The 26258-nt window shown below is 37.2% G+C and overlaps 1 protein-coding gene across 3 annotated transcripts; it reads left to right on the top strand.

Annotated features, from left to right (window-relative positions):
• Positions 1-4702: 4702 nt before the first annotated feature.
• Positions 4703-24327, top strand: LOC118812169 (septin-8-A-like). 3 transcript variants are annotated; one of them, XM_036576940.1, is made up of 10 exons: positions 4703-4837; positions 7677-7791; positions 7887-8082; positions 10405-10591; positions 11448-11609; positions 12478-12574; positions 12842-13010; positions 13812-13944; positions 14250-14440; positions 23771-24327. In XM_036576940.1, exons 1-10 carry the CDS (start codon positions 4808-4810, stop codon positions 23823-23825), a joined length of 1335 nt encoding a protein of 444 aa, XP_036432833.1. In that variant the 5' UTR covers positions 4703-4807; the 3' UTR covers positions 23826-24327. The 3 variants fall into 3 exon arrangements, with proteins under 3 accessions (XP_036432833.1, XP_036432831.1, XP_036432832.1); XM_036576938.1 differs by lacking the exon at positions 23771-24327 and adding an exon at positions 20701-21751; XM_036576939.1 differs by lacking the exons at positions 4703-4837; positions 23771-24327 and adding an exon at positions 20701-21751 and having other exon boundaries at positions 7689-7787.
• Positions 24328-26258: the final 1931 nt, after the last annotated feature.

The following is a 26258-nucleotide window of genomic DNA, read 5'->3' as shown; positions in this document are numbered from 1 at the left end:
AATAAGTAAACACATCTACAGGAAACACTTCTGTACATGTTTATTTGTTTGTTTAATGCAACAAATTGAAAAAAATAAAACACAAAATGTGCCCTGTGAAAAAGTATTTAAAATTAAAATTTTAAAATATTTTTAATAGGTTTAACTCAGCATGTAAATAGAAATTGTGCACTAAAATCAGCAAAAAATGGAAATTAGCAAAATAAATTGGAAAAAATTAGCAAAAAGAAGTATCTCCAGTTTTTTCAATTTTCATTTTTCTATGTCATTTGAACTCATTTCATGATGAATGGACCAACAAAAATGCTCCAAAATAGTTTGGAATACAATCTTTTTACATTAACTTACATTAAAAGCAAAGAATGTTTTTGCGTCTCCTGTAAAGCTGCACTTTTGGAGATGCTTGTTTTTCTTTGAACAGTGATGACATAATTTGATTGAGGGTGTTTACACACGCAGGCCCTGGACAGAGGATCCACTTCAGGGTTAAGTGTTCGGGGAATGTTCAGTGGGCGTGGAGTTAAAAACAGCAGCTCTCTGGTACAAAGTCCATTTACTCGCAGAACCTTTAACCAGAAACTGTCTAGTGCAGTGGATCCTGATTTCAGTCCTGAAGACCCCACACTCCATACATTACTTATACCCCCCTCATCTGACACACCTGATTCAACTCATTTACCAATGAACAACCCTCTCATGTGCTGGATTAGGTGTGTTAAAATAGAGAACATAATTCAGTGTACTGAGTGTGGGGGTCCCCAGGACTTTGGATTGGGCTGCCACAGCTCTGGTCTCTCTAGGCCGCACCGCTGAGAAGCCCAGTCTGCTCGAGTGCTTGTGTTGTAATCAACAGTGGATGCACAGAAGATCCTGTAAAGCTTCTGTGTTGTAAAAATTTCAGTGTAAAATTACTGTAAATTACTGTATACTAGTTGCATTTGTTTCAGAGTAATTTACTGAACCACATTAACAGTAAATAACAATAAAATCGCAACTTCATACTCTGACTTTACAGCCAACGACTCCAAGATTACTGTGATGCAGCTGCATCCACTAATACAGTAATGATCTGTAACTAAGCTACAGTAATCTTCAGTATTTTACATAGCAAAGCAGCTAATTTACTGTAAATTTACATATGAAATATTACACCTTTTCCAGACCCTATAAAAATCGAATTTATTTAATGTAAAAAAAGTTAAAAAAATAAACTAAAATAAAAAAAATTTCAGTGAACATGTTTATTCACCATGTTTTACATTGCATATGCATGGACTATCTTAACTATGTGTTTTTCATGTTCAAATTCAAATACATATTTTACAATTTTGACAGTTTTTGCTTAATTTGTACAAAAGCTTATATCTCCTAATATCAACATTCCACTTCATCAACAACACATCAGTGTTCCAGCATGTAAATCTTTAAAAAAAAAAATGGATCATCAGAATAAAAATATTAATATGTTCTTACTGCTCACCCTCAAACTCACCCTCAAACTCACCCTCAAACTCACACTCAAACTCATGGTAATTTGCAGTGTTGATTTCACAATAAAATAATGAAAATAAAAAAAACTAAAATACTGTGAAATCTGCCAATAATGAACAGTGTGTTTTTTTTGTGTTGTGGTCTAAATGAGGATCATATTTCTGAACAACATTATGGCTTCATAAAGATAGATGTGACTGTAGATCTCTCAACTCATTAATTGTATTAATCAGCACTTTCGATGTACAACACTGTTCAAGAGTCTGTAATGTTTATAATTTGCCATATTGTTAATTATTGTCTTTTTCTGTTATACATCAAAAAGTGTGGAGCTAGACACCAAATGTATTTTTATGTATGTGTGTGTTTATATAAATATGCATATATTAAATGTGTATGTGTGTGTGTGTGTGTTTGTGTGTGTATATATATATATATATATATATATATATATATATATATAAATCTTGTATCTCCAAAATGCAAGGTTTAGTTCCTATATATCCATATATATATATAAATATATGAGAGAGAGAGATTCTTGTTAAAATGTCAATTAGATGTTAATATTAGAGATTTAAACATATGATTTAAAGGAATTTGATAATAAAAGTGTGAATAAGTGAACACATTCTCTACACAGGATGCACATTTAAATATACCATTACTGTTTATTTGCTGCATTCAGCATATTGGGGAAAAACATGAAATGTGGCCTGTGCAAAAGTTATGGCACATTTTATATTTTATATTTTTTTATGTTACATATTGCCATACTAACATATTAAATTCAGCCAATTAACAGAACGTCTACGATAAATTTGCAGAAATGCCATGTTTAATTGTGTCCTCTATAGAGAATGTGTTGTATTAGTTTCACTTGGAAAATAAACAAAGTATATCATTTGAACAGGGGTGCAAGATTTTTGCATACAATGGAACATTGCATTGTAACTTTATTCTTATTACTGTCTGGAGCTTCTAAGGATGGTTTTATAATATTGAAAACAGTGGCTCCAGACTTTTTGGTGGTGACTCTAAACGTTTGAGCGGAAGTGCATGATTGTGTCAAATAATTCATTATATAGTGAGGTGAGACCCCTAGGGGTGCAGTTTAGCACTAGCAGGAGATGAATACTTTAATTCAGCACAATATTCCTGTAGTGCTGTTTATAGTAATGTATGTAATGGTAATGTAATGTAGTGTAGTGTCCTGTAGCTCACTCTATGACCTGTCTGAACTTGCTGTAGGAATCCTGTGGAAATTCCTGTAGCGTTACTCTGGAGCATTTTTAAAAGCTTTAATCCACTGGGACACTCCCAGAGGCAATAGAACAACATTCCATACCACACTTTATAATTTCATTAACTGATTTGATTGCATAATACATTGAACAAACTGATCAAATTATATTGGAGTGATCTGCTTTGTCTGTAGGTTTATATGCCTGTTTGTCTTTGACAGATGAATTCTGGCATTTTCTTATGAAAAACTTCAATAAACTAAGACTGTTGGTTGCAGTCCCTTAATAAATTTGCTCAGTAGGTTAAATACTAATTAAATGTGCAAACAGACTACATTAAAGGGTAATTCCACCAACTTTCCAAAATTTTTGCATAATTCAGTGGTTGAGATGTAAACAAAGTCATTCAGAGTGGTTTGGTGTGAAATGGTTCATTGTAGAGAAAGTAAATGACTCTGATGTCTTTACAGTGGTGCTGATAGGAACCAGATGTCACAATGTCTACAACACAAATATAGTCATTTTATTTGCTATCAAAAACCACCAGTGAACCTACACGAGTCTTCTGAGTGCTTATTTGTAATGTTGATGATGGTAAAAATGATGGTAAATCTGGAAAAAAGGTTGCGTTACAACATCCTTAATGAAGCTCTCCACTGTATGTGGATCTGAATTGGAAAGCACATTTCAGACTTTTAACTGACTTAGATTTAGAGTAAAATCCCTTTTCTCTGAGTGTCCCTATACCTTAGTTATGTTTATTAACATAAATGATTGAACATTCCACTTTGGCTCTTTCAAAACTCCCATAACGCCACTGAAACCTCACCAAATGATTCGGTAGTGACAATTTTAGCTAATTTTGAGTGTAACTTAAAAATGCTAGCCAGTACATGACTAGCAAACACAGCTTTGAACAGTTTTACAGACATAAAATCATAACATTTTTCATTAAAACACAAAAAGTTCACTTACAGAACATACGTGTTTCGGTGGTGACAGTTCTACACTGTGTTCAACACTGATTTTCAGACTTTGGGACACTCTTACTTCAAAACAATGAGGTCTAACTGCTCACCATGTGGCCATGTGGCCATCAGGGACAGGGATGCAGTCTCACTTCCTGCTCTAAAATGCAGGGGTGTGGTCAGAATAAGGATCCGCCCACAGACTCTGTATATATATATATATATATATATATATATATATATACACAAATTAAATTAATGATGCATCGAAATATTTGAGCTTCACTTTAAAAGAAGCAAAATGATCTTTAAAAAGTTGAAAAATAAACTATATATATAATTATTTTCAGAAGTTGAGGTTTAGGGTTTAGGGACTGGCACAGCCACCTCCCAATAGAAAGCACCCTATAAATTATATTGTTGTGTATAATTAACTTATTATTCTCTCAATTAATGCTTTGAGTTTAGATATTTCATAACATAATCTTTGGAAAAGTCTGAATACTTAAAACTTTTTTTTTTGACCTCAGTTTAAACCACTACAATAAAATGGTCCATGATTACTTTTCAAAAATCTATATTTCATGCCAAAATCTGATCTCAAAACTACCGTAAAACATTGTCTCAGGTTTTAGGCAGAGTATTTAAATTTATATTTTGTATTATATTTACATATAGCTTTTTGTAATAACTTTCTGTGATGTAGCTTTTAGAGGCATAAAACTCTTCAGACGTCTGGTTCCTATCACCACCACTGTGAACAAATCTGCCTCCATGAGAAAATCTCTACAACACAGCGTTTCACATCAAACCACTCTGAATGACATTGTGATTCTTAACCATTTTATTATGCAGAAATTTAGAAAAATTGGTGAAATTCCACTTTAAGTGTATTCAGTGCGCACATTCCTTCAGTGCAAGGAAAACTGGAGCTGCCAAGTTTGTGGAGGAAAGCATTTAAGCATCTAAGCTGCCTGAGCTGCATTTTAATTCAGAGGGTGTTGCCATCAAGCGGCCGTACCAAAGAGGCTCAGAGAGAAGTTTCAGTCGCGGAGTAGATGACAACACTGACGACCCGCTGTCGGCTGCCTCTCCTACATCAGAATGGCCACCGTGGACATAGACATACAGCCTGTAAGTGACCATTCAGTTTTATTCTCTGTGTTTTTTGGGGGGTCAGTTTAGTCTGAGAGTATCGCTGGTCTGTAGCTGCACTCCAGTAAGACATAAAGCTTGTAGAGTTTCTGCTACTTTCATCCATTGATTACATGAAACTACACGGTGACAAACTGCGGATGCTTATACAGTCGCATGCAACAGTTTAAACACCCTTGGTCAAATGTTTTGGAGATTTTCTGAGTGAAAATGAGTTAACACGTTCTCTGCAGTGACCAGACCAGACCAGACATTGTGTTTGAGTTTTTTTGCAAATTTTGGTGCGCAATTTCTATTTATATGCTGAACATATTAGAAAAAAGAAATTAAACATAAAATATCAAACGGGCCATTACTTTTGCACAGGCCTCATTTTATGTTTCTATTTTTTATTTAATAATCTGATCAAGGGGTGCCCAGACTTTTGCACATGACTGTATTTATGTGTACTGTTCAGCACAATTTCATCAGTTTAAACTTTTCTGCTAGAGTATGAATGCACTACAGTGCAAGGGGGACTTTTATTTTGTATTTGCTTCACTTTCACACCCCTACAGTGACCATCATTCTGCACCACTGATCTGCAAACAGTATTGATCTCCCTCTAGAGCACTGATTAACAGACAGAAGAGGATCAATACCTTGCTACAAGTTGACACGATAGTCATCCTGCACTTCACTGGTGTTTTACCCCGTTTACAAACCAAGAAATTATGAGAATTTATGTTTTAGTCATTAACTGGGACTGCATTACATAGGCCGTATTGCAATATTCATATTAAAGGGCTCACTTTCTACATTAATATTGTGTTTTAGTTTCCCCCCTTAAGGTCCATTTATGACATGTCTGTGGTTTCATACGCCAAAAACAGTCATAATTCCCCTTACATGACCATTTTCTAACCTCTATCCCATAAAATTAAACAGGCTGTGCCTTTAAGACTGATATATGCAAATGAGCTCTGTTCTGATTTGCTGACCTCATTCAAAAAGCAGCCACAGCTCCTTATAACTTCAGTGAGAATGAGCAGAGCTGAACTGCTGTAGGCTGAACTAGGTGGATCTATGCAAATCTGTTTTTGTGACATCACAAAAACAGTGAATTCACTATATGCTGTTTATCCAGCTTAGCTTCTATGTATGTGCTGAGGAGTGAAGAATATGTTTTGAGACATTTACGATGTTTCAAGTGAAGAAAATGTAGTTTCTCATTATTTGAGCCCTTTAATATGATGTAATGAGTTGCCAGAGTATGTTTTACTGAGATGGTATATATTTAATTTTAAGAAAAAAGAAAGCATGACTGATTCTTAATGGTTATTTTACAGGGCGAGGGCAGTAAGGGGGGTATGGGGGTGTATAAAGAGGCCTCTATGTCCATTGTGTGTGTGTTAAGAGCAGTGGGACAGCGGAGCAGATGACGGCAGTGAGTGAAACGCTGTGTTGTGCTTGTACAGAAGCTGGCGCTGTGAAGCCCTCAGCCTGCTGTGTGTTTCTAGGGCTGGTCTCATCGCTGCAATGAGCCATGCATCTCAATTCAGCTCTAGCCTTGCTGGCCTGCTGCCCTGTTTTAGAGCCCAAGTGCTGCCTTCATGAATTCACTGTAGAGAATTGCTCCAGACTGACCACTCTCACAGCACTCACTCTGACAAGGTAGTGGTAGAGATAGGGTCAGTCAGTGTCGCTGCTACCAGCCCTCCTCCTGGAGATCTACTTTCCTGCAGGGTTTAGTTACAACCTGCATCTAACATGCTGCCCCCCTCCTTACATAACACCAGGCAAGGCAAGTTTATTAATATAGCGCCTTTTATACACTGCAGTCATTCAAAGTGCTTTACAGATGATAAAATACAGAGATAATTCAAATTATAATTTTGAAAATAATGTAAAGGAGAATAAAAATTCAAAACATGACTAAAATAAGAAATTACTCATTAAATCAAAATGTAACTAAAAATGATATTGGGATATTAACGTGCCATTACTAATGCAGCTGAAGAAGTTAATCCTTTAAAGTTGAGGCAAAAGTGTGGCTATTTCAGTCGTTTAACTCTTTTTAACAGTATTCATAGGATACAAAGTCTGCCTGGTGTGGAGTTCCCTCAGTATTTGCACTGTGCATATTTTCCTTCAGTAACATTGTTTATATATATATATATATATATACATATATATTTATTGTAAATGTATATATATATATATACATATGTATTTATTGTAAATGTATCTGATTTACAAAACCAGAAATTAACTGCTTTTTTTTTGCCTGTTGTTGTTTCGCATCTGAATTTGAATCTCATGGCATCATGTGCTGCTTTTTGAGACCTTCTAGCTGCTTCACTTTGCCAGACAGGTTCTATGTTTAGTTTCAACAGGTCTGGCAGTAATCATGCCTGGGTGTGGCCAGTAAAACTGAACCCAAAAGTCCATTGAATCTGGTTAACTGGTTGATTTAGTAGCTAAGGGGCCAATTTCTTTTTCACACGGGTCCAGGTAGGGCTGAACAGCATTTTTCCTTCAGTAAATGAAGTCATCATTTAAAAATAGCATTATATGTTTACTTAGATTATTACTGTCTAATATTAAAAGTAGTTTGATGATCTGAAACATTCAAGCGTGACACATACGCAAAAATAGAAGAAATCGGAGAGGGGCAAATACTTTCTCACAGCGCTGTACAAAGTGAACATATATGGTCGGTGTTTCTGTTAAAATGGCCAGTGAGTAAAGGTCTAAGGTAGGTATTTCTAATAAGGTGGCAACTGTGTGTGTAAGAGTCTCATCAGATTTTTGGTGTGTTTTTACGCTTGCCAATCAGACTGAGGAGAAGAGGACGCTGACCCTCCGTGGTCATGTTGGTTTCGACAGCCTTCCTGACCAACTGGTCAGCAAATCCGTCTCCCAGGGCTTCTGCTTCAACATCCTCTGTGTAGGTAAGCAATGGAGCAGAGAAATGTGCAAGAGCCGTGAGTGGCTGCTGGACGTTTGGTAGGTTTTAATTGAAGCCATGTTCCTTTGGTCCGCTCAGGTGAAACAGGGATCGGGAAGTCGTCTCTAATGAACACTCTCTTCAACACGACCTTTGAGAACGAAGAGGTCAGCCACTTCCAGAACACTGTGTATTTACGGCCCAGGACTTACAACCTACAGGAGAGTAACGTGGACCTCAAGCTGACGATTGTGGACACCGTGGGTTTTGGTGACCAGGTCAATAAAGAGGAGAGGTAGTGTAAAACACAGTTATTCTTTCTGTGGACGCTGGGCCTGTTTGGGTTGGTAATGAGGATGGCTGAATAAGTGCTAAAGCTAAGCACGGCTGAACCGGAGATGTTATAAAGGAGGAGACAGGTCACTGGTTGGAAAATGCATGAGGAAGCGTGTAATGCTCAACATAGCATCTTGTTATGGAGAAAGTCCTGCTTTTCACTAAAAAAAGACCCAATCGGCCTGCTGGTAAAGCCGCTAGCAGGAAAAGCCCCCCTCAGTTGTGGAGATCTAGGTAAGCGCGGTAGCTAGAACAACCCACACAAAGTTTTTTGTGCATTATTTGAGCCAAAGGCTATAAACTATTCATAAGATTTTTGGCAAAATTTACCAGTGATCTCAAATATGTTTTTGAAAAGGTAAACTGGCCTTCAGTTTTGAGTCTCTCCCAGTTCAAAGAGATGGCAGCCTGCTCTTTTATGCCTTGGCATTACCAAGATGGTCTCCGAGTGGACAGACTTTCCTATAAGGTTTTTGGCTGGACTTTAGCCCACTCTGGACCTCATTTCAGAACCACTGCCGAAATCCCAGGGGTTTGGGGTCTGCTTTCTCTGTCTAGAGAGGATAACTAAAGCAGTGGACCCCAACCTTTCTAGCACCGCAGACCCATTTTATATTGATAATATTCTTGCAGACTGGTCGACCGAAAGGTGTGGCTGCAGGGTTGATGGAGACCAGAATATACAGAAAACTATATTTATTTACCTTCCTTATGAAAACATTGATCCAGAATCCAGACAGAGATGCTACCTCTAACATACCTTTTAGTCCATTGTCATTTGTAAGCTCATATAGTTTTTTGTACCTGCACATGGATGATTCACCACGGTCATTCACAAATGGGTCATATGAGGAATCACTCATCTTATTTTCTGTTGAAAGAAGCTTTCTTTTTTTTTTCTTAAAGCTTCTGCTTCTGCTGTCTATCAAAAGGCCTTTTATCATCCCTACGCCTGAAGAAACTCAAATGAACTCTGAACTTAAATGATGTATGTTACTCATCTTTATCTAACAGTGAGCACATATTAATTGAAATGGGTGCAGCGTCTAGTTAATGTGGGCGTGGTGAGTGGTGAGAAAAGGACCAGTACTGACAGACTGTGCTAAGATCAATGTGAATGTCGCCACTGGAGAAGATACCCTATATATTCCGCCACTTAGCAAATTACTATTGTACAGATTTCTAAACTTCTCACAGTGGCTTTACCTTACCTGGGGGTACCCTCATAACGCATGTCTTAAATTGTCTTACTGGTGTCTCGTACAGTAAGAAACAGAGTTTCACTGCAAAAAACGGTATCTTTTTTAGTGAAATTATCTTAAATTTAAGCAATATTTCTAATATTTCCCATGAGATGGTTGATGGTAGCTTATTTCTAGACATTTTTTACTTGTTGTAGGTCAAGTAAAATGATCTCACTGTACTGGCAGATAATTTTATAAATTTTATTAAACAAGCAAAATTATCTGCCAATATAGTGAGATATTTTTACTTAATAAAAATACTATAATACTTAAAACAAGTAAAAAACATGTCTAGCAATAAAGTAAATGATCTTAAAATAAGCTTACAACAATCTCAACAGGAAAATATATTAGATTGACTCTATTTAAGATAATTGTATTTGACAAGTTACCATTTTTTGCAGTGTTAATGGACGCACCAATTTGCATGCTTTTTTTCATATTTTCTATGTGTTCCAGTAAAAGATTTAAAAAATTGCTTTGTATAACTTGTTTTTGTACTATTACATTCATTTTTATGGTTTGCTTTTTTATTTAAAAAACAGATTACTTGATTACTTATTCATCAAAATAATGGTAACAGCCACACGATGCAAACAATAACAGGTTTTTATTCTTTAGAGAGTGATTCTCTTGGGCTCTGTTGTTTACATTGAGACCCTCTGTCCACAAGGGTTGTCAACGTTTATACTTATTTATACTTACTGTCTAACTAATATCACCTTCAACTGCACTTTTAAAGCTTAAGTTATGCATGGAAAATATGAATATAATGGTTGGAAATAAGATTTACTGTTTCTCATTCCAGCTCATTCCATCCATTGCATTTGGGCGGCGTCATTTTCTTAAACTCATTGGAAAAAATAGCGACAATAACAAACAGGAATAAGTGGCGTAACTGGAATGGACACGGGGTCTGAAAGGATTACACCAGAAAACAACAAACAATATGGATTTATTGTTTAAAGAGGGATTCTATGGATTTTACATCTTGGATGGATGGATAATGAATATATTTCTTATTTTGTCCTCTGTAGCTATAAGCCCATTGTGGACTACATTGATACCCAGTTTGAACACTTCCTCCAAGAGGAGCTGAAGATCAAGCGTTCACTCCATAATTACCACGACACGAGAATCCACATCTGCCTGTACTTCATCTCCCCTACAGGCCATTCATTAAAGTCTCTAGATCTGGTCACCATGAAGAAACTGGACAGTAAGGTACTAGATGTGTAGCAGCTTTTATATGTTTGACCTTTAAACTGTTGTCTTATTATTTCATTATAAATCTTAAGACTAAAGCACATTGCAATAGGACTATCATTGTTACTCAATTAAAATAGATTACTTGGTATTTTTATCTTTGATTAAATTTTGCAGTTCTTTGAATCGATAATGATTAGTTTGCATTTTTAATGGTAATCAGGGTCTCAATGGGTCATTATGAAGCCACACATAGCAGGCTGAAGATTCTCCTCAAGAGGGAGCTGTTGGCACTCATGTCACTTTTGTGTACATGGCTGAAAGGGAGGAAACCCACACTAGCAGGATCTCATGAATATATCTGTGTGTAGTCACAAATTGTGTGTATATAAGAAACAATGCAAGTGGCTTCAGTTATTTGTTTAACTAGGTCTAATTTGGCGAGCTAGGCAGACGGCTAACAGGCTAAAAGTAATGTTTAGATATAGTCTTTAAGATGAAATCCTTACTTCATGTTCACCATGAAGTTGGACAGTGAGGCGTTTTATATTTATACCTCTTAAACTGCTAGATTATTGCTTCTGCATTATTCTTAAGACTTATTATTACATAACTTAGTAATGTAAATTATTCAGTAACTACAACAAGGTATGTAATTATAAAAGCAAAGAATTGTGTGCCACACATGAGCCCTTAGAGTTTAAAGGGTTAAGTTGCAGCTGAAAGTGCTTTATATCTACAGGAACGATTCGAAAGAGTCTTAATATTACAGTATTGCAAAGTTTCTGAATTCTGAACTGGATGATACAAAGTAGGGTTGTAAAACAAGGTTTGTACTGCATGAATTAAAATCCAAACTTTATTTTTCTGATAGGTGAACATAATCCCCCTTATCGCGAAGGCGGACACCATCTCTAAGTGTGAGCTTCAGAAATTTAAGATTAAGATCATGAGCGAACTGGTCAGCAACGGCGTTCAGATTTACCAGTTTCCAACAGACGATGAAGCCGTTACAGAAATCAACTCTACCATGAACGTGAGTCAAATTCAAGCACAGGTTCAGTTTAAACCCCTAAAATCCCAGGCTTATTACATACTAAGGCTTATTAGTCAGCATCTACAGAGACTTCAGTGCAAACTGTCTGAGCTGTTCATAGGTTATAGAAGTGTGTAATAAACATTTGGGCCTGCCAGTGGGCTGTGGCTATTAAAAGGGGTAAAGAAATGCTGCTTTGACCATTTAACCACTACTATGTAAGTGATGTAGTTATGAGGGTGAGGAACTGAAATGTGAACCCAACGAAAGGACTGTAGGTTAAGGGGTTCATAATATTACAGGATGTGGTAACATGAATGGCTTTTGCAGATACAATCTGTGGAAATATCTGAGACTGTGTCATAGTAGTGTATCTTTATGAACTTGAAACCAGTCCTGAGCACCTAACACAGACAGTCTCAATCTGGTCTCCATGTGGCCTCTCAATATTGTTGTTATATTCCAGCTTCTAACACACCTGAGGTGGGAGATTGAGGCCTTTCATGTGTTGAACTTTGGGATTGGGATATACTGTATGCAGCCACATAATGTAGCAAAAAAGTGGTATAAGGAATAGTTTGCTGAAAAATCATTAAAATACTTTTCTCCTTCACCCAAATGTAATCAACTGGCCAAGACATGTTTGGTGTCTGAAATTTGCTTGTTTAGTTTTGCTCTGAAACTATGAGTTTTATGTAGCTAACATGTAATGGAAGCTAATGCGAATTAGCATTGTGCAAACTGCATGCCTAAATCATTACATGCCTCAAACTGTTATAAAGAATGCTATAAAACAGATGAAAGTACAGAAGCTATAATGGCCAGCATGTGTTTTCACTCAGTGGACTTCAGTGGATTTGTGTTGCAGGCACATATGCCGTTTGCTGTTGTGGGGAGCTGTGAGGAGGTTAAAGTGGGGAACAAGCTGGTGCGAGCCAGGCAGTATCCATGGGGAGTGGTGCAGGGTGAGTATCTAATGCAGGTGTGGCAAATTGTGGTTGGAACTAGGCTCAGCAGGAATGTAGTTCTCCAGGACCAGACTTGGAGTCTATTCTGTTAGAGTAATTGAATGTGTTGCGTGCCATTTTGATTGTTTTTGAATTGCTTTGTGTTACTGTCAAGTTGCATGGAACCTAAGTTGCATGCAACTCACAACATGCAACTAGTTGCATGAACGTTTCACTGTGTGGAGCCAGCCTAAGCAGTATGTGTGTTTGTGTGTCGGAGCGCAGTAGAGAATGAGAGTCACTGTGACTTTGTGAAGCTGAGAGAGATGCTGATCCGGGTGAACATGGAAGACCTGCGGGAGCAGACACACACACGCCACTACGAGCTCTACCGCCGCTGCAAACTGGAGGAGATGGGCTTCAAAGACACCGACACTGACACACAGCCATTCAGGTACTGCTGCAGGGTTGATGGACCCTTCACACGTATGCAGTAGTTTAAAAAAAATCAGATGAATGCAGTTTCTCCCCCCTTTACCGCAAATGTAGTTGATCAGCCCAGACATGTTTGGTGTCAGAGGGACTGCTGGCCTTATCTGGTTATAGTCTGTTCAGCTTATAGTGTGTACTGTACTGTTTCATATGGCACATGTAATATGGAGTCGTCTGTCTCCTTCTCCTATAAAGTTACCATTTTGGCAATACAAGGTTTTCTTCCAACAACAGTGATATGTACCTATGAGACATGTTACATATACATATGTCCCATATATATATATATATATATATATATATATATATATATATATATATATATATATATATATAGTTAATCAGCCAAGGCATGTTTGTTGTCTGATATTTGCTTCTTTAGTTTCTGCCCAGGCGCTAAAGAAGCTAACAAATAATGGCAGCGTATAACCCAACAATTAGCATCATGCAAAATTTAGACTTCAAAACAGGGTTAACAGTATATCAGTGTTGGAAACCATGTACAGTAAAATCTTGCTTTGCTAAAATTTGAAAGAAATTGTGTAAATTTGTTTTACTTTATTATAAATATTCCTTTAGGATTCCACTGGGGATTCACATTTCTCAGGAGTTTTCTGTCTCGTTCTCCACGAAGCCATCCTCAGAGAGATTTTGTTTAAATGGGGGTTTTAGACCTGCTGTGTAGCTGCTGAGATGTGTAACTGCAGCTGACTGAAGAGAGTTTGTTGATTGGTGTTTTTGGTGTCTCTCTGGTTCTCCTCAGTCTGCAGGACGTCTACGTGGCCAAGAGGAGAGAGTTCCTGGCTGAACTGCAGCGCAGCGAGGAGGACATGCGGCAGATGTTCGTCAACAAAGTAAAGGAGACAGAGGCGGAGCTGAAGGAGCGGGAGAGAGAGGTCAGGGGTCAGGGAAGGACATCCTGGGGAATAAACACTACTGGTAGACATGAAGCCCACGCTGACTAATAAAGTCTTTTAAGGTCTCGGCAGTAGCTGAGCTTTTTCTCCTGATGATAGGTGGGGTGGTGGGGTGGTGGGAAGGGTATTATTACACAGATAATTGGATATAAATAGAGTCATATTATTACACATGGTCATATTATTATTACACATAGATGCTCACATATATCCAATAAGTATAGGGCATATTTATGGTACCATATCCTGATACAGCATAGAAATATACCTGTGTGTGTGTGCAGCTGCATGAGCGTTTTGAGCAGCTGAAGCGTGTGCATCAAGAGGAGAAGAGGAGTTTGGAGCAGAAGCGGCGTGAGCTGGAGGAGGAGATGAACTCGTTCAGCAGGAGGAAGGTGGCGGCGGAGGCGCTGCAGGCACACATGCTGCAGAGCTCCATCACACACACCATCAAAAAGGACAAAGACAAGAGAAAGTGAGTGGTCTCCCCTCCTCCAGTGTCAGCCTGTCTGCTCCTATCTGTGTTAGGCTCTGTCTGCCTCTCTGAGCGTGTGTGTGAGGGTGTCTCTGTGTCCTTGCTCTCTCCCTGCGTCTCTCAGTTTGTCTCTGTGGGCTTTTTGTTTGTCTCTGCATGCTGTTCTTGTTTGCATGTGCTGTGCAGGGAGACGCGCTATGACAGCACCTTGGCAGTCGGGGCCCTGGCACACACATTACATCATGCTACAGGTTGTCAGCACAAAAACAGCCATTGAATATAAGGTTTTCAGGAGATACTCCTGAGGAGGTTCAATATAAAAGAAAGGAAGGGAAAATAAGTGAAAAAAACAGGAGTTATAACAAAATTATATAAAGAAAATGGGGCTCCTAACAACTATGTAAGACCTGGTAGACCACCAACACTGCCCCCATCAGATAAACAGCACTTAAAGCTTTCACCTTTGAGAGAGAGGAGAAAATGAAGCTGCTTCAGATCTGAAAACATCCACAGGTGTTTCTGTCCAGCCTTCCACTGTGAGAAGACAACTCAGCACTATGAGTCTGAAAGGATGTGTAGCTGTTGAGAAGCTCTTAGTGAGAAAAGGAGATGGACACATCAAACAAAGAAGCTGAACAATGGACTGACCACCCCAGAGTCCAGACCTCAACATCACTAAATGTGTTTGGGATTACTTGATGAAGGAAAAGCAAAAAACTGAAAAAAATTTAAAGCAAGTGTCCCGAAAAGAATGGAAGCTGTAATAAAGGTAAACAGTGGAACAACAACATCAGCAACAGCAGCAACAATAATAGTCCTTTTTAAGCGGGAGAGTGGAGCACCCGAGAGACACTTTGCATGGCCACCCTCCCAAAACTCATAATATATTTATGTCTTACTGAATGTTTCTTTTTTTGTGAACAGCAAGAACTTATTAAGTGATAATCAATATATTGTAAGTACTTGTTTACAGTATTTTTGGTCAACTTTTCTACCTCAAGATTGGACTAATACTTTTACAATACAACACATTTTAGATAATCATTTTATTAGAAGTTCATTCTTAATGTTATACAGCTTTTTTCATTACTTTACAATCATCTACAGCTCTGTTCATCACTTTTCATCACACACTCTTTCATAACAAATAATATAAAACCTGTAAAGTTCCACGTGAATCATTTTAAACATTTCTGCACAACCAGTAAGGATTTATATTATATTATGTGTGCCAGGGTGTCTCCACATCTTCTGACTCTCTGTGTGTCTCTCAGTTTGTCTCTGTAGGCTTTATGCTTGTCTCTGTGTGCTGTTCTTGTTTGTATGAGCTGGCTGATGATGTCAGTGCAGAGAGAAGCGCTATGACAGCACAGCAGCCTGGCACTCAGCAACAGCACCCTGCACCAAGACACAGGCTGCCGAGCCCAGCGGTGTGCTGAGTATGTTAGGATATATGAGGATATATAATACCAATACTGAGTAATACGAAGGATCATGTTCCTGTACTCATACTTAAAGTCTTTACATCAGTTTAAATAAGCTATTAACTAAACTGACCAATGACCGTCTTTATGCCCGTTGTATGCAAATGTTTGAACACCCCTGTTTTTTTTTTGTGATTCTCTAAGTGAAAATAAGTTCACACATCGTCCACAGAGAACGCACTTAAACTGACATTTTCTGCTAATTTTAGTGCACGATTTCTACTTAAAATTTATTATTCATCACATTTACGGCATTTGACAGATGCTCTTATTCAGAGCAACTTACAGTTTGATCATTTTACACAGGTAGGCGAAGGTAGTATTAGGAGTTTTGCCCAAGGACTCTTGTTGGTATAGTGTAGGGTGCTTACCCAGTTTCCCCCCAGTTTACAGTGCAGAAGGCTGAGGTGTTACCCACCACACTACACCAAATTATCATTTATTTGCTATTTCATTTCTATTTATTTTGAGTTTGACATATTGGTAGAAATAAAACATGCAACGCATAAATGCCCTAACTTTTGCACAGGCCACATTTTACGTTTTATTTTTTCTAAAATGTTAAATTGAGTAAATAAACAGTAATCGTGCATTAAAATGTGCAGAAGTGTGTTCTCTGTAGAGGATTGGCTCATTTATTTTCACTTAGAAAATCAACAAAATATGTAATTTGACCAGGAGTGCTTAAACTTTTCTATTAATCTTTTCTATTAATCTTAAAATTGTGCTTATGAGATAACAGGTGAGAAATATCAGGGGAATTCCACTCCAATACAGAGTCATTCAGAGTGGTTTGGTGTGAAATGGTTCATCGCAGAGAAACTTAGAAACTCAGATTTTTTTTACAGTGGTAGAGAAACCAGGGGTTGTGATGTCCACAATGCAAATATAGCCATTTTATTTACTATCCAAAACCATCAGTGAACCTACATGCGTCCTTTAAGTTTTTATATGTAATGTTGATGATTGTACATAATGGTAAATCAGAAAGTGTCTTTGGGGACTATATTGCCTTAGAACGCTCTTCATGTCTGGATAAATATATATATATATATATATATATATATATATACTCAAAACTGTCATTAAACAATGTCTCAGGCATCAGGCAGCACATTTGTAAACATTCCAGGCAATTATTTTCTGAGAGGGAGGTTTTATAGGCATTAAACTCCTGGTCTGGTTCCTGAACAATTCTGCCTCTGTACGTTTCTAAAGAAGGGAGCTTTTCACACCAAACCTAAACTTAGTTTACGTCTCAACCATTTAATTATGCTGAAATAAAAAATAATATGTTAAATTAGCCTTTAAATAACCTAATGCTTGTTTGCTGAAGTGATTATGCTGCCATGAGTCAGCATCAAATCCACATTTAATTTCTTCAAAACAACTGATTAAAGAAAACAGTAGGTGTCAGTATTTTTATGTCAGGACAGCATCAGTCTGTGTGTGAGCGCGGCTGTCTCTTTCTCTGTCTCTGTCTCCATCTCCGTCTCTGTCTCTGTCTCCATCTCCGTCTCTGTCTCTGTCTCCATCTCCGTCTCTGTCTCTGTCTCTGTCTCTGTCTCCGTCTCCATCTCCGTCTCTGTCTCTGTCTCCATCTCCGTCTCTGTCTCTGTCTCCGTCTCTGTCTCTGTCTCTGTCCTCTGCTCTAAATGAGAAGAGTGTTATTTTGGGGTCTGGCTCACTCTGAGCTGTCATTTTGTTGTGTCAGGTGTGTTTTTAGAACCAGCAGTGAGAGAGAAAGAGATGCTTCACATAGTCACTGCAGTTGGAAACACAGAGCAATGAGACAGTATATAAACAGAGTGAATGTAAATATTAGACAATATCATTAGAATAAAGTGACTGTTATGGTCTTTTTAACTTTCCTGGCTTTAATAGATGTGACAGTGCTCTGAGTGACGTCACAATATCAACCACTCTTCGTCTGCACTGGTTGTTGAGTGTAGCGCCCTCTGCTGGACACAACCAGCATTAATGGCAGCATAAGGTCATTTAATGGAATAGTCCCACCAAAAAAAAAACAAAAAAAATTAATTAATTTTAAAAAAAGGAAGAAAAATATATTCCAAATGTATTTATCATATATATTTGCAGTGTACATATGCGATGTATGAAAATGGCCAAAACAGGTATTTGTTAAATATATATTTTAAAATGCAATTATTTATAATTTATTATATTTTTTCAATCGTACGTAGTTTTAATAAAGGTTTTACAGATTAAACTAAATGTACATGAATTGAATGCAAATGCAGTGAGACAAAATGCATTTCCAATAAAGAAGATATCAAATCATAACTGCATTTTCACAGAGCATCAACACCTGATTTTGCCATGTTAAAGCTTCATTGGCTAGTAATTAAAATTAAGATACTGGAATACAAATTCATTTCAAAAGGTATTTCAAACAATGAAGCGAATTTGACAAGTATTTTGACTATTTCATACATTTTTAAATGTATTTCATAGATACATTTGGATACATTTATTTTGTACTGTAAATTTCTCCACATACATTTTAAAATAGATGTATTTAAATAGTTTCGGTTTATATGGCAGTATTTTCTGAAATACATGGTAGTGTTTGGAATGTATTTTATCATGGACTGCAATGTATTAGATATGTATTTCAAATACATAAGAATACATGTCTGTATATATTTTCCATACACGATCAACCCCAAATGTAGTGATCAGCCAAGACGTGATGTGTCTGAAGTTTCTTTCTTTATTTTCCCTGTTTATGTTTTATGCTACGAGGCTAATGTGGCAAAGTAATAGAAGCTTCTAAGCAATTTGCATTTTGCAAACTGTATGACTAAACCATCACACACTTAACAGCGAGTTGTAAAATAAGACCAAACACACTTGCGTGTGTAGTTTCTGACAATGTATGACAAACCGCTCTCTATAAAAATGGATAAAACTACAGGCAAAATCCAGGCTTACAGGTAGCTAGCACTGCTAATGCTGTGTTCACCTGTGTGATGTACTTTTGTCCATTTTTACAGACAACATTAGTGTCATGAACCACATAAGCAAGTCTGTTTGAGATTATTTACTCTGCTTGACTTTACAGCTCAGAATGGTGTGGTTTGTGGCGAGTTTGTGACGCAGGTTGCACAATGTAAATCAATGTACATGTATATTAGCATCGTAGCTCTTTACAAATCTGTTTAGTCAAGCAAGCTGGTATTTAAATCAGCGTTTAGTAGATGTACAAGATAAAAAAGCCAAGAAGTCACACTAGGTAAGTAAGTTATTGTCTCACTTCAGTAAGTAATCATATCACTATGTTGCTTGTTGCAAGAAATACACCTGAAATAAGCACAACTGTCTGACAGTATAGAGAAATAATGTGACGTAGTAAAACCACCTAAAATAAGTTTTAAATCGTCTACACACTTAAAAATCTGGTTCTTTATGGGTTCTTTAGTAAAGAAAATGGTTCTATATAGAAGCTTTTTGAAAAGGGTTCTATATAGCACCAAAAAGCGTTCTTCTGTTATAACAAGCATGACTTTGTAACAATAGAAGAACCCTTTTTGGGTGCTATATAGAACCCTTTTCAAAAAGAACCATCTACAGCATGTTCCACATCAATCTGAAGAACACTTTCACAATGCAAAGAACCCTTTAATCATGCAAAGGGTTCTTTGAGTGTTCATAGTTCTATATAGAAGCTTTTTGAAAAGGGTTCTATACAGCACCAAAAAGGGTTTTTCTATTGAAACAAGCCTGACATCCTAACAATAGAGGAACCTTTTTGGGTGCTATATAGAACACTTTTTAAAAAGGTTCTGTATAGAACCATCTACAGCGGATTCTACATCAATCTGAAGAACTAGTTCACAATGGGTTCTTTGAGTGTTTATGGTTATATATAGAACCTTTTTCAAAAGGGTTCTATACAGCGCTAAAAGGGTTATTCTATTGCAACAAGACCAACATCGCATTTTCAAAAAGGTTCTGTTCTATATAGAACCATCTACAGCACATTATCCATCAGTCTGAAGAAGCTCATGCCAAAGGGTTCTTTGAGTGTTCCTGGTTCTATATAGAACCATTTTCTTTACTAAAGAACCCTTAAAGAAGCATCATTTTCAGGGTGTAGAAATAAATTTAATAACCATATAATAAACTTACAACAATCTCACAATGAGAAATAGATACATCAACCAGATTTAAGACAATTTCACTTGACAAGATGCCATTTTTTGCAGTCGTTCACTCGTCATATCTACACTGTGCATGAGCAAACGCCCATGTGTGCGCGTCTCAACTATTTTTGTTACGCTGGTCTTTTGGACTGTTTAATTAAGAAGCGGCTTATCGCTGCTGTCGGAACCTCATAACTCCATTTTTGTCGTTTTTCAGTTTTTGACATAATTTGAAAATGCCTGTTGTTGTTTACATTGTATGTAAATTTCATGATGAATGGACCAAAAGAAACGACCCAAAATGACTTGGAAAAAATTCTGGTTCCATTGACTTACATTAAAAGTAAAGTATGTTTTTTCCGTCTCCTGTAAAGTTACTATTTTGGAAATACAAGGTTTTCTTCCGACAGCAGCGATATGAGGCTCATGTCTGAAATCAAGGTTTTCTCATAAAGGTAATGAATATTCCTTCTAGGCTGAACAGTTATGACTGTTGATTAAACTCTGTCAGTAATCCAAGTTATTATTATTTACTGTTTGTGATTTTTTTCACCCATGTCTTACCCATGTGAGCTGTTTTGTCATTCCTTTCCTCTGTTTTGTCTTTCAGTTGACTTATTTGCACACTTTCTAAGCCTTGCTCGGAGCACTCCACCTATTCACATGGTTTACAATGACAGCAGCAAAACATGGAGCAGCAGATGGGTCATCACTGAAATATGCTTTTGGTTATTGTAGAATATATTTCACTATACAGACTAGGCTTATGGTAACTGGAGAGAGGATTAGAAGAGGCCTTTCAGTATTATATAATCATGATACTTGAGCCACAATATGACTCTCAAAATTGTGATTGTGAAAGTATTACAGTATTACCTACTAAGACATATTGTGATTTATTACCTTTCACTACAAAATGAAAACATCTTACGACACTTTATAACGTGTTTTCTTTTTTATTTCCTTGTAAAACCTTCCTATGAGAGTGAAACATGAACTCCCCGGACAAACAATTAGTCACCTTGCGAAATTAAAGTGGTAGTAACTTTAGGCTTCTGCAGATGGCGCTGCACGAGGATGATAAGGCTATAAATTCCTGCAGAGTGTGCAACGGGATTCATTGATTGAGAAGAGGTGGTACAGTGCAGTGAATGTCTCGTTCGTTGTGTGGAAAATGGTGCACAAAGCAGATGTTAATGATTGGCAAAAAATAGTGATTGCATTTGGGGGGCCAAAGACCACAGTGTGAAGGAAGTAGCTGAATTTTCAGGTGTGTTGAAGTGTACGGTCATAAGGGACGACCAGCAGTGGCAAAGATCCCAGTCTACAGGAAATTCTCATCAGAATTGTGGCCGAAAGACGAAACTGACAGACACAGACCGCCAGCGTGTTTAATGGACTGTGAATAAAAATCGCTTCGCTTCCAGACAATAATGGCTTTAAGAAGTCAATGCAGGTTCTTCACAAGCAATTTCTAAAAGAACTCTCAGCAGGGAGTTGCATACCATGAACATATAGACCAGAGCGGCACGCAAGAGGCCTTCACTCACTTCTGCTCAGTTCCCGGTTACAGTGAAAGGAGAGACACAAAAACTGGACTGTTCGTGACAGGAAACATGTTATCTGGTCAGATGAATCTCGTGAATGATGCTCTGCGTCGTGTTCATCACAGAGCTCACAAAGCCTTCAATGAGGACTGTGTGGAAGGTGTGGTTCAAGCTGGAGGAGCGCTGTGATGTTCTGGGGGTGTTTTAATTATGCAGAAATGGGCTCTTTGGTAAATTTTAACCACAGTGTCTACATTGAGCTGCTGGACAACCAGGTTTTGCCTTTTGCTTATCATCTTACTGAGGAACATGACATTCCTATTCCTGCCTTCCAAGATGACAGTTCTCAGGTTCACAGGGTTGTGAATGTGACAGATTGGCATGATCTGGACCAGCCCGCAAAATCCCCAGATTTCTGTCCTCTTGAAAATCTGTGGAACTCCCTGGAACAACGAGTAAGACGCCAGGGAAGTCGAAATCTGGCTGAATTGCGCAATTCTTTGATGCCGGAGTGGCTGAACTTTGATGTCGCCTACATCCAGAAACCTGTCCAGTCCAAGCCACATCGAATCGCAGTCGAATCAGGATATTACATGCTATTAGGTATGTTTCAGTCACAGGTGACTCATTTTTTGTCCGGTGAGTTTACATGTTTAATTTATTCTTAGATGGCATTGACAGGACTCTGAAACAGAGCATGAAAATACAGCAGTAACAAATTTTTATATGATCTGAGGTTTTTATCACTCAGTGATGCAATTCACTATGCACTGTAGAACTATCAGCCTCATAACAATACACCAGTATATGCTGTATGTCTTTATATTTAACATTATCAATATTTGACTCTTAAGTTTGTTAGCTTTGAACTGCCCAGTGTGTGTTATGAGTGGTACTAACTGTTTTATATCTTGGCACAAGAGGGAGATTTATAGATTATTGTGCAAATTTATCCACCATATACCATTAATATGTCTGTATGTATTTGTGTTTTTTACATTTAATTAAAGAAAGTGTCCTTTATTTGTATTTTGTGTTTTTTAACTTTATTTATTATTTATAATATTTTTTTACTTCCATCTCATAAAAGCCTGTTGTTACTGTGCATTTAGCCTAAAATTGTTTATACTTTCCATTTCTTATAAGGCATGGAAACATCTGGAAGCTTCTGGAATCAGATGTATTACATACAAGGCCTTATGTCCTGTACCACTTCATTTGACCTCAGTGTGGGCAAAGTAACACTTTACTTAATCCAAGTTTTGGTAAATTCCATTGTCAAATGGGATCTGCTCATAGAAACGCTATAAAGCTCTCACTGGTTTGAATTTAAAGGGGAATTCCACCGATTTTTAAAATTTCTGCATAATTAATTAAATAAGACAAAGTAAACAAAGTAATTCAGAGTGATTTAGTGTGAAATGCTCCATTCTAGAGAAACTTACTGAGTCAGGATTGTTCACAGTGGTGGTGATAGGAACCAGACGTCTGAAAAATTCAATGCCTTTAAAACCTACATCACATGACAGTTTTGAGAAGAATTAGGCCTAAAATTTGGAGAGAAGAGGTACATGCAGGGCGTTATGTGGCAAAATAGTACAGAAAGACAACTTATTTTTGTTTATTTACCACTATTTACCATCATAAACATCACATATGAACCTCAGAAGACACGTGTAGATTCACTGGTGGTTTAGGATAGTAATTAAATGGCTCGATTTGTGCTGCAGTCATCATGACGTTTGGTTCCTATCAGCACCACTGTAAAGAAATCAGGGTCAGTACGTTTCTCTACAGTGAACCAATTCACATCAGTGACTTTGTTTACATCGCAAACACTGAATTATGCAGAGAATTTGAAAAAGCAGTGGAGGGTTAAAACTTCGCCCCGTGCAAAACATGATGTCACTCAGAAAAAGCCAGACAGGTTTTTACTTTACATGCTTTCATTCTCCTTATGTGTCAATTAACTGCATGAAACAGTTACAGCAAATGAATTGATGCTAAAAATGAAGGTATTAATTGTATGCTCTCTTTTTCTTTCTTATTGTCTGTCTATTTGTTTATCTTTCTGTCTGTTTGTCTCTCTCTTTTCTGCTCCCTATCTATCTTCTGTCTTTCTTCCTTTCATAGCTTCTTCAGTCTTCCATCAGCTTTCTCCTCCAGAACAGAAAGGAATCTGAATTAGGGTTTGTTTCATTCTCATTGGCCAGGGAGAAAATTAAAGGACTACTGTCCTCTCCTTTGTGATATACAGTTGCCCTCAAAAATATTTGGACACTTTAACTATTATTACTATTTAGTGCCGTCAAGTCGTTTCCAACTCCTTGTGACCATATGGACAGTGTTTCTCTAGAACATCCTGTCTTAGGTTTGGGTCTTCAGGCTTCTGAATGGCTGGTTCAGGATTTTTCTGACTGTCTCCATCCAACTTGTAGCTGGTTGTCCTCTTTTAGCTTCAACTTTTCCAAGCATAGTGTTCTTTTCCAATAAAATTGGTTCTTCTGAGAATAAGAGCTTCAGTTTGGTTATCTGGGCTTCAAATGAGAGGAGAGCCTTGATTTGGTCATGAATGCATTCGTTTGTTTTTTTTTGCCATAAAAGGAACTCTAAAAAATCTTCACCAGCACCAAAAATTCAAAGGTATCTGTATTTTTTCTGTCTTGCCTGTTTATTGTCCAACTTTCACCTCCATAAAGAACCACAGGGAAGATCCCAGTCTGGACAGTTCTGATCCTCATCTGTAGAGATGAATTGTTGCATTTCAAGCTCAATCTTTTCAAGCTCCTTCGTCCTTGTTCTGCCGAGCACCGATGTGTGTCATACTTCTTTAGTCCTGGATCCTCTGTTGTTAATAATTGATCAGAGTATGAAAAAGCTGTCCACCATTTCCACACCTTCTCCATCAGTGGTAAAGTTAGCAGGCCTTTATGTTATAATAAACATAGTCTTCATCGTATTGAGCTGAAGTCCCTTTTTTTACTCTGTTCTTCAACCTTCCTAATAAGGGCCTTTAGGTCTTCCAGATTTTCTGCTATGAGAGTTGTATCACCTGCATATCGAAGGTTAACCATTAGTAAACATCAGTGAAGCTCTTTAGGTTGTTGTAGATACAATGTTAATCAAATTGTATCTGTTGCAGAGAAAAACAATCAAATTGAAGGACAAAACCTGGAGAAGAGCTCCAACCAGACAAAACACGTAGTACTGTAAAGCGCAGAGGAGGAAACCTCAAAGTCTGGGGCTGTTTTACTGACAGTGGTGTCAGTGAGCCTGTGTTTATTGATGGCATCATGAACTCAGAAGTGTGTGAAGGCATCCTGGATGCAAACCTGCAAAAGTCTTCCACTGCTCAAACAATAAGGATCTGAAATTCACCAGCCGCCTTCTGAAAGAATGCTTAGTCTCTGAATGGTCTATTTAGTATGACGTTTTTAAGTATGGTACGTGTCCAAATATTTTTGGGACCACTGTATAACTAACAGACTTGTTTGATTTGTATTGTGACAGTAATCATCATGTTCACCTACATGTGTTTATACTTCTTTTACAGTCTGAGTAAAACTCTAAAACTGTATTTAAACTAGTGCAGCTTTCATTTTTAAATAAATATTGTTTAATTTCCAAAATATAACCTACAGCTTTAACTGTAAACAGGTCATTTGTGTGAGTGAGCGTGGTTTGGTTTGCCCAGTGTTTTTCAACACTGTGAGCTGTGTTTACTGTGAAGCACAAGGTGGCGCTGTAGAACTGTGAAATGGCAGCGTTCACTGTTTACTACTGGAGCTGCTTAAAGACTTTACACTAGACTAGAGATTTTTATTCATTAACTTTATTTATTTATTCATTTATTTCCCTAGAAATTGCTTTCTGGTGTGTTGCTGATCATTATGTAGATTCCCTTTAAACATTAAATATTCCCTTGACAAACCACAGCAGTTTGGTAATAAATAAACCGCCCTTGGAAATCACTGATAAGTGTCTCTGTTGCAGAGAGTGTAGAATCTTGACTTAAGTTTGTTTGCCTTCAAGAAAATCCCCCTCAAATAAACACTGTTTTATAGACATATATGAATAACACTTAGGGAATCCACTGAAAGGGGTATATCATAGAAAATGAAATTTGTTGTCACCTTTTTTTTTTTTTTAAATAATTGCATATAGTTTGTAGAAATTATTAAAGCATTCTTCTGTTGTAACAAGCTTGACATTGTAAAGATAGAAGAACCCTTTTTGTTGCTATATAGAACCCTTTTTAAAAAGGTTCTTTATAGAACCATCTACAGCACATTCTCCATCAATCTGAAGAACCATTTCACTATGCAAAGAACCCTTTAATCAAGCAAAAGGTTTCTTTTTTCTTCATACGTTTTTCATCATTATGAGTGCTTATATGCAGCATCTCAGCACACCAAGGGAATCCACTGAAAGGGGTATATCATAGAAAATCAAATTTGTTGTCACATTTTTTTAATAACTGCATATAGTTTGTAAAGATTATTAAAGCATTAAATCATATTATTCACTCCTTGGATTATACATTCTATATATATAGACTGTATATATAGACTATATATATACAGTCTATATATATAGAAACTAGGTGCCTGTTTTGAATGAA

This window comes from Colossoma macropomum, unplaced genomic scaffold (assembly GCF_904425465.1).
Source record: "Colossoma macropomum unplaced genomic scaffold, Colossoma_macropomum, whole genome shotgun sequence".
NCBI lineage: Eukaryota > Metazoa > Chordata > Actinopteri > Characiformes > Serrasalmidae > Colossoma > Colossoma macropomum.
Note: the sequence above shows the minus strand (reverse complement) of the source record. Positions and strands in the feature narration are given on the sequence as shown.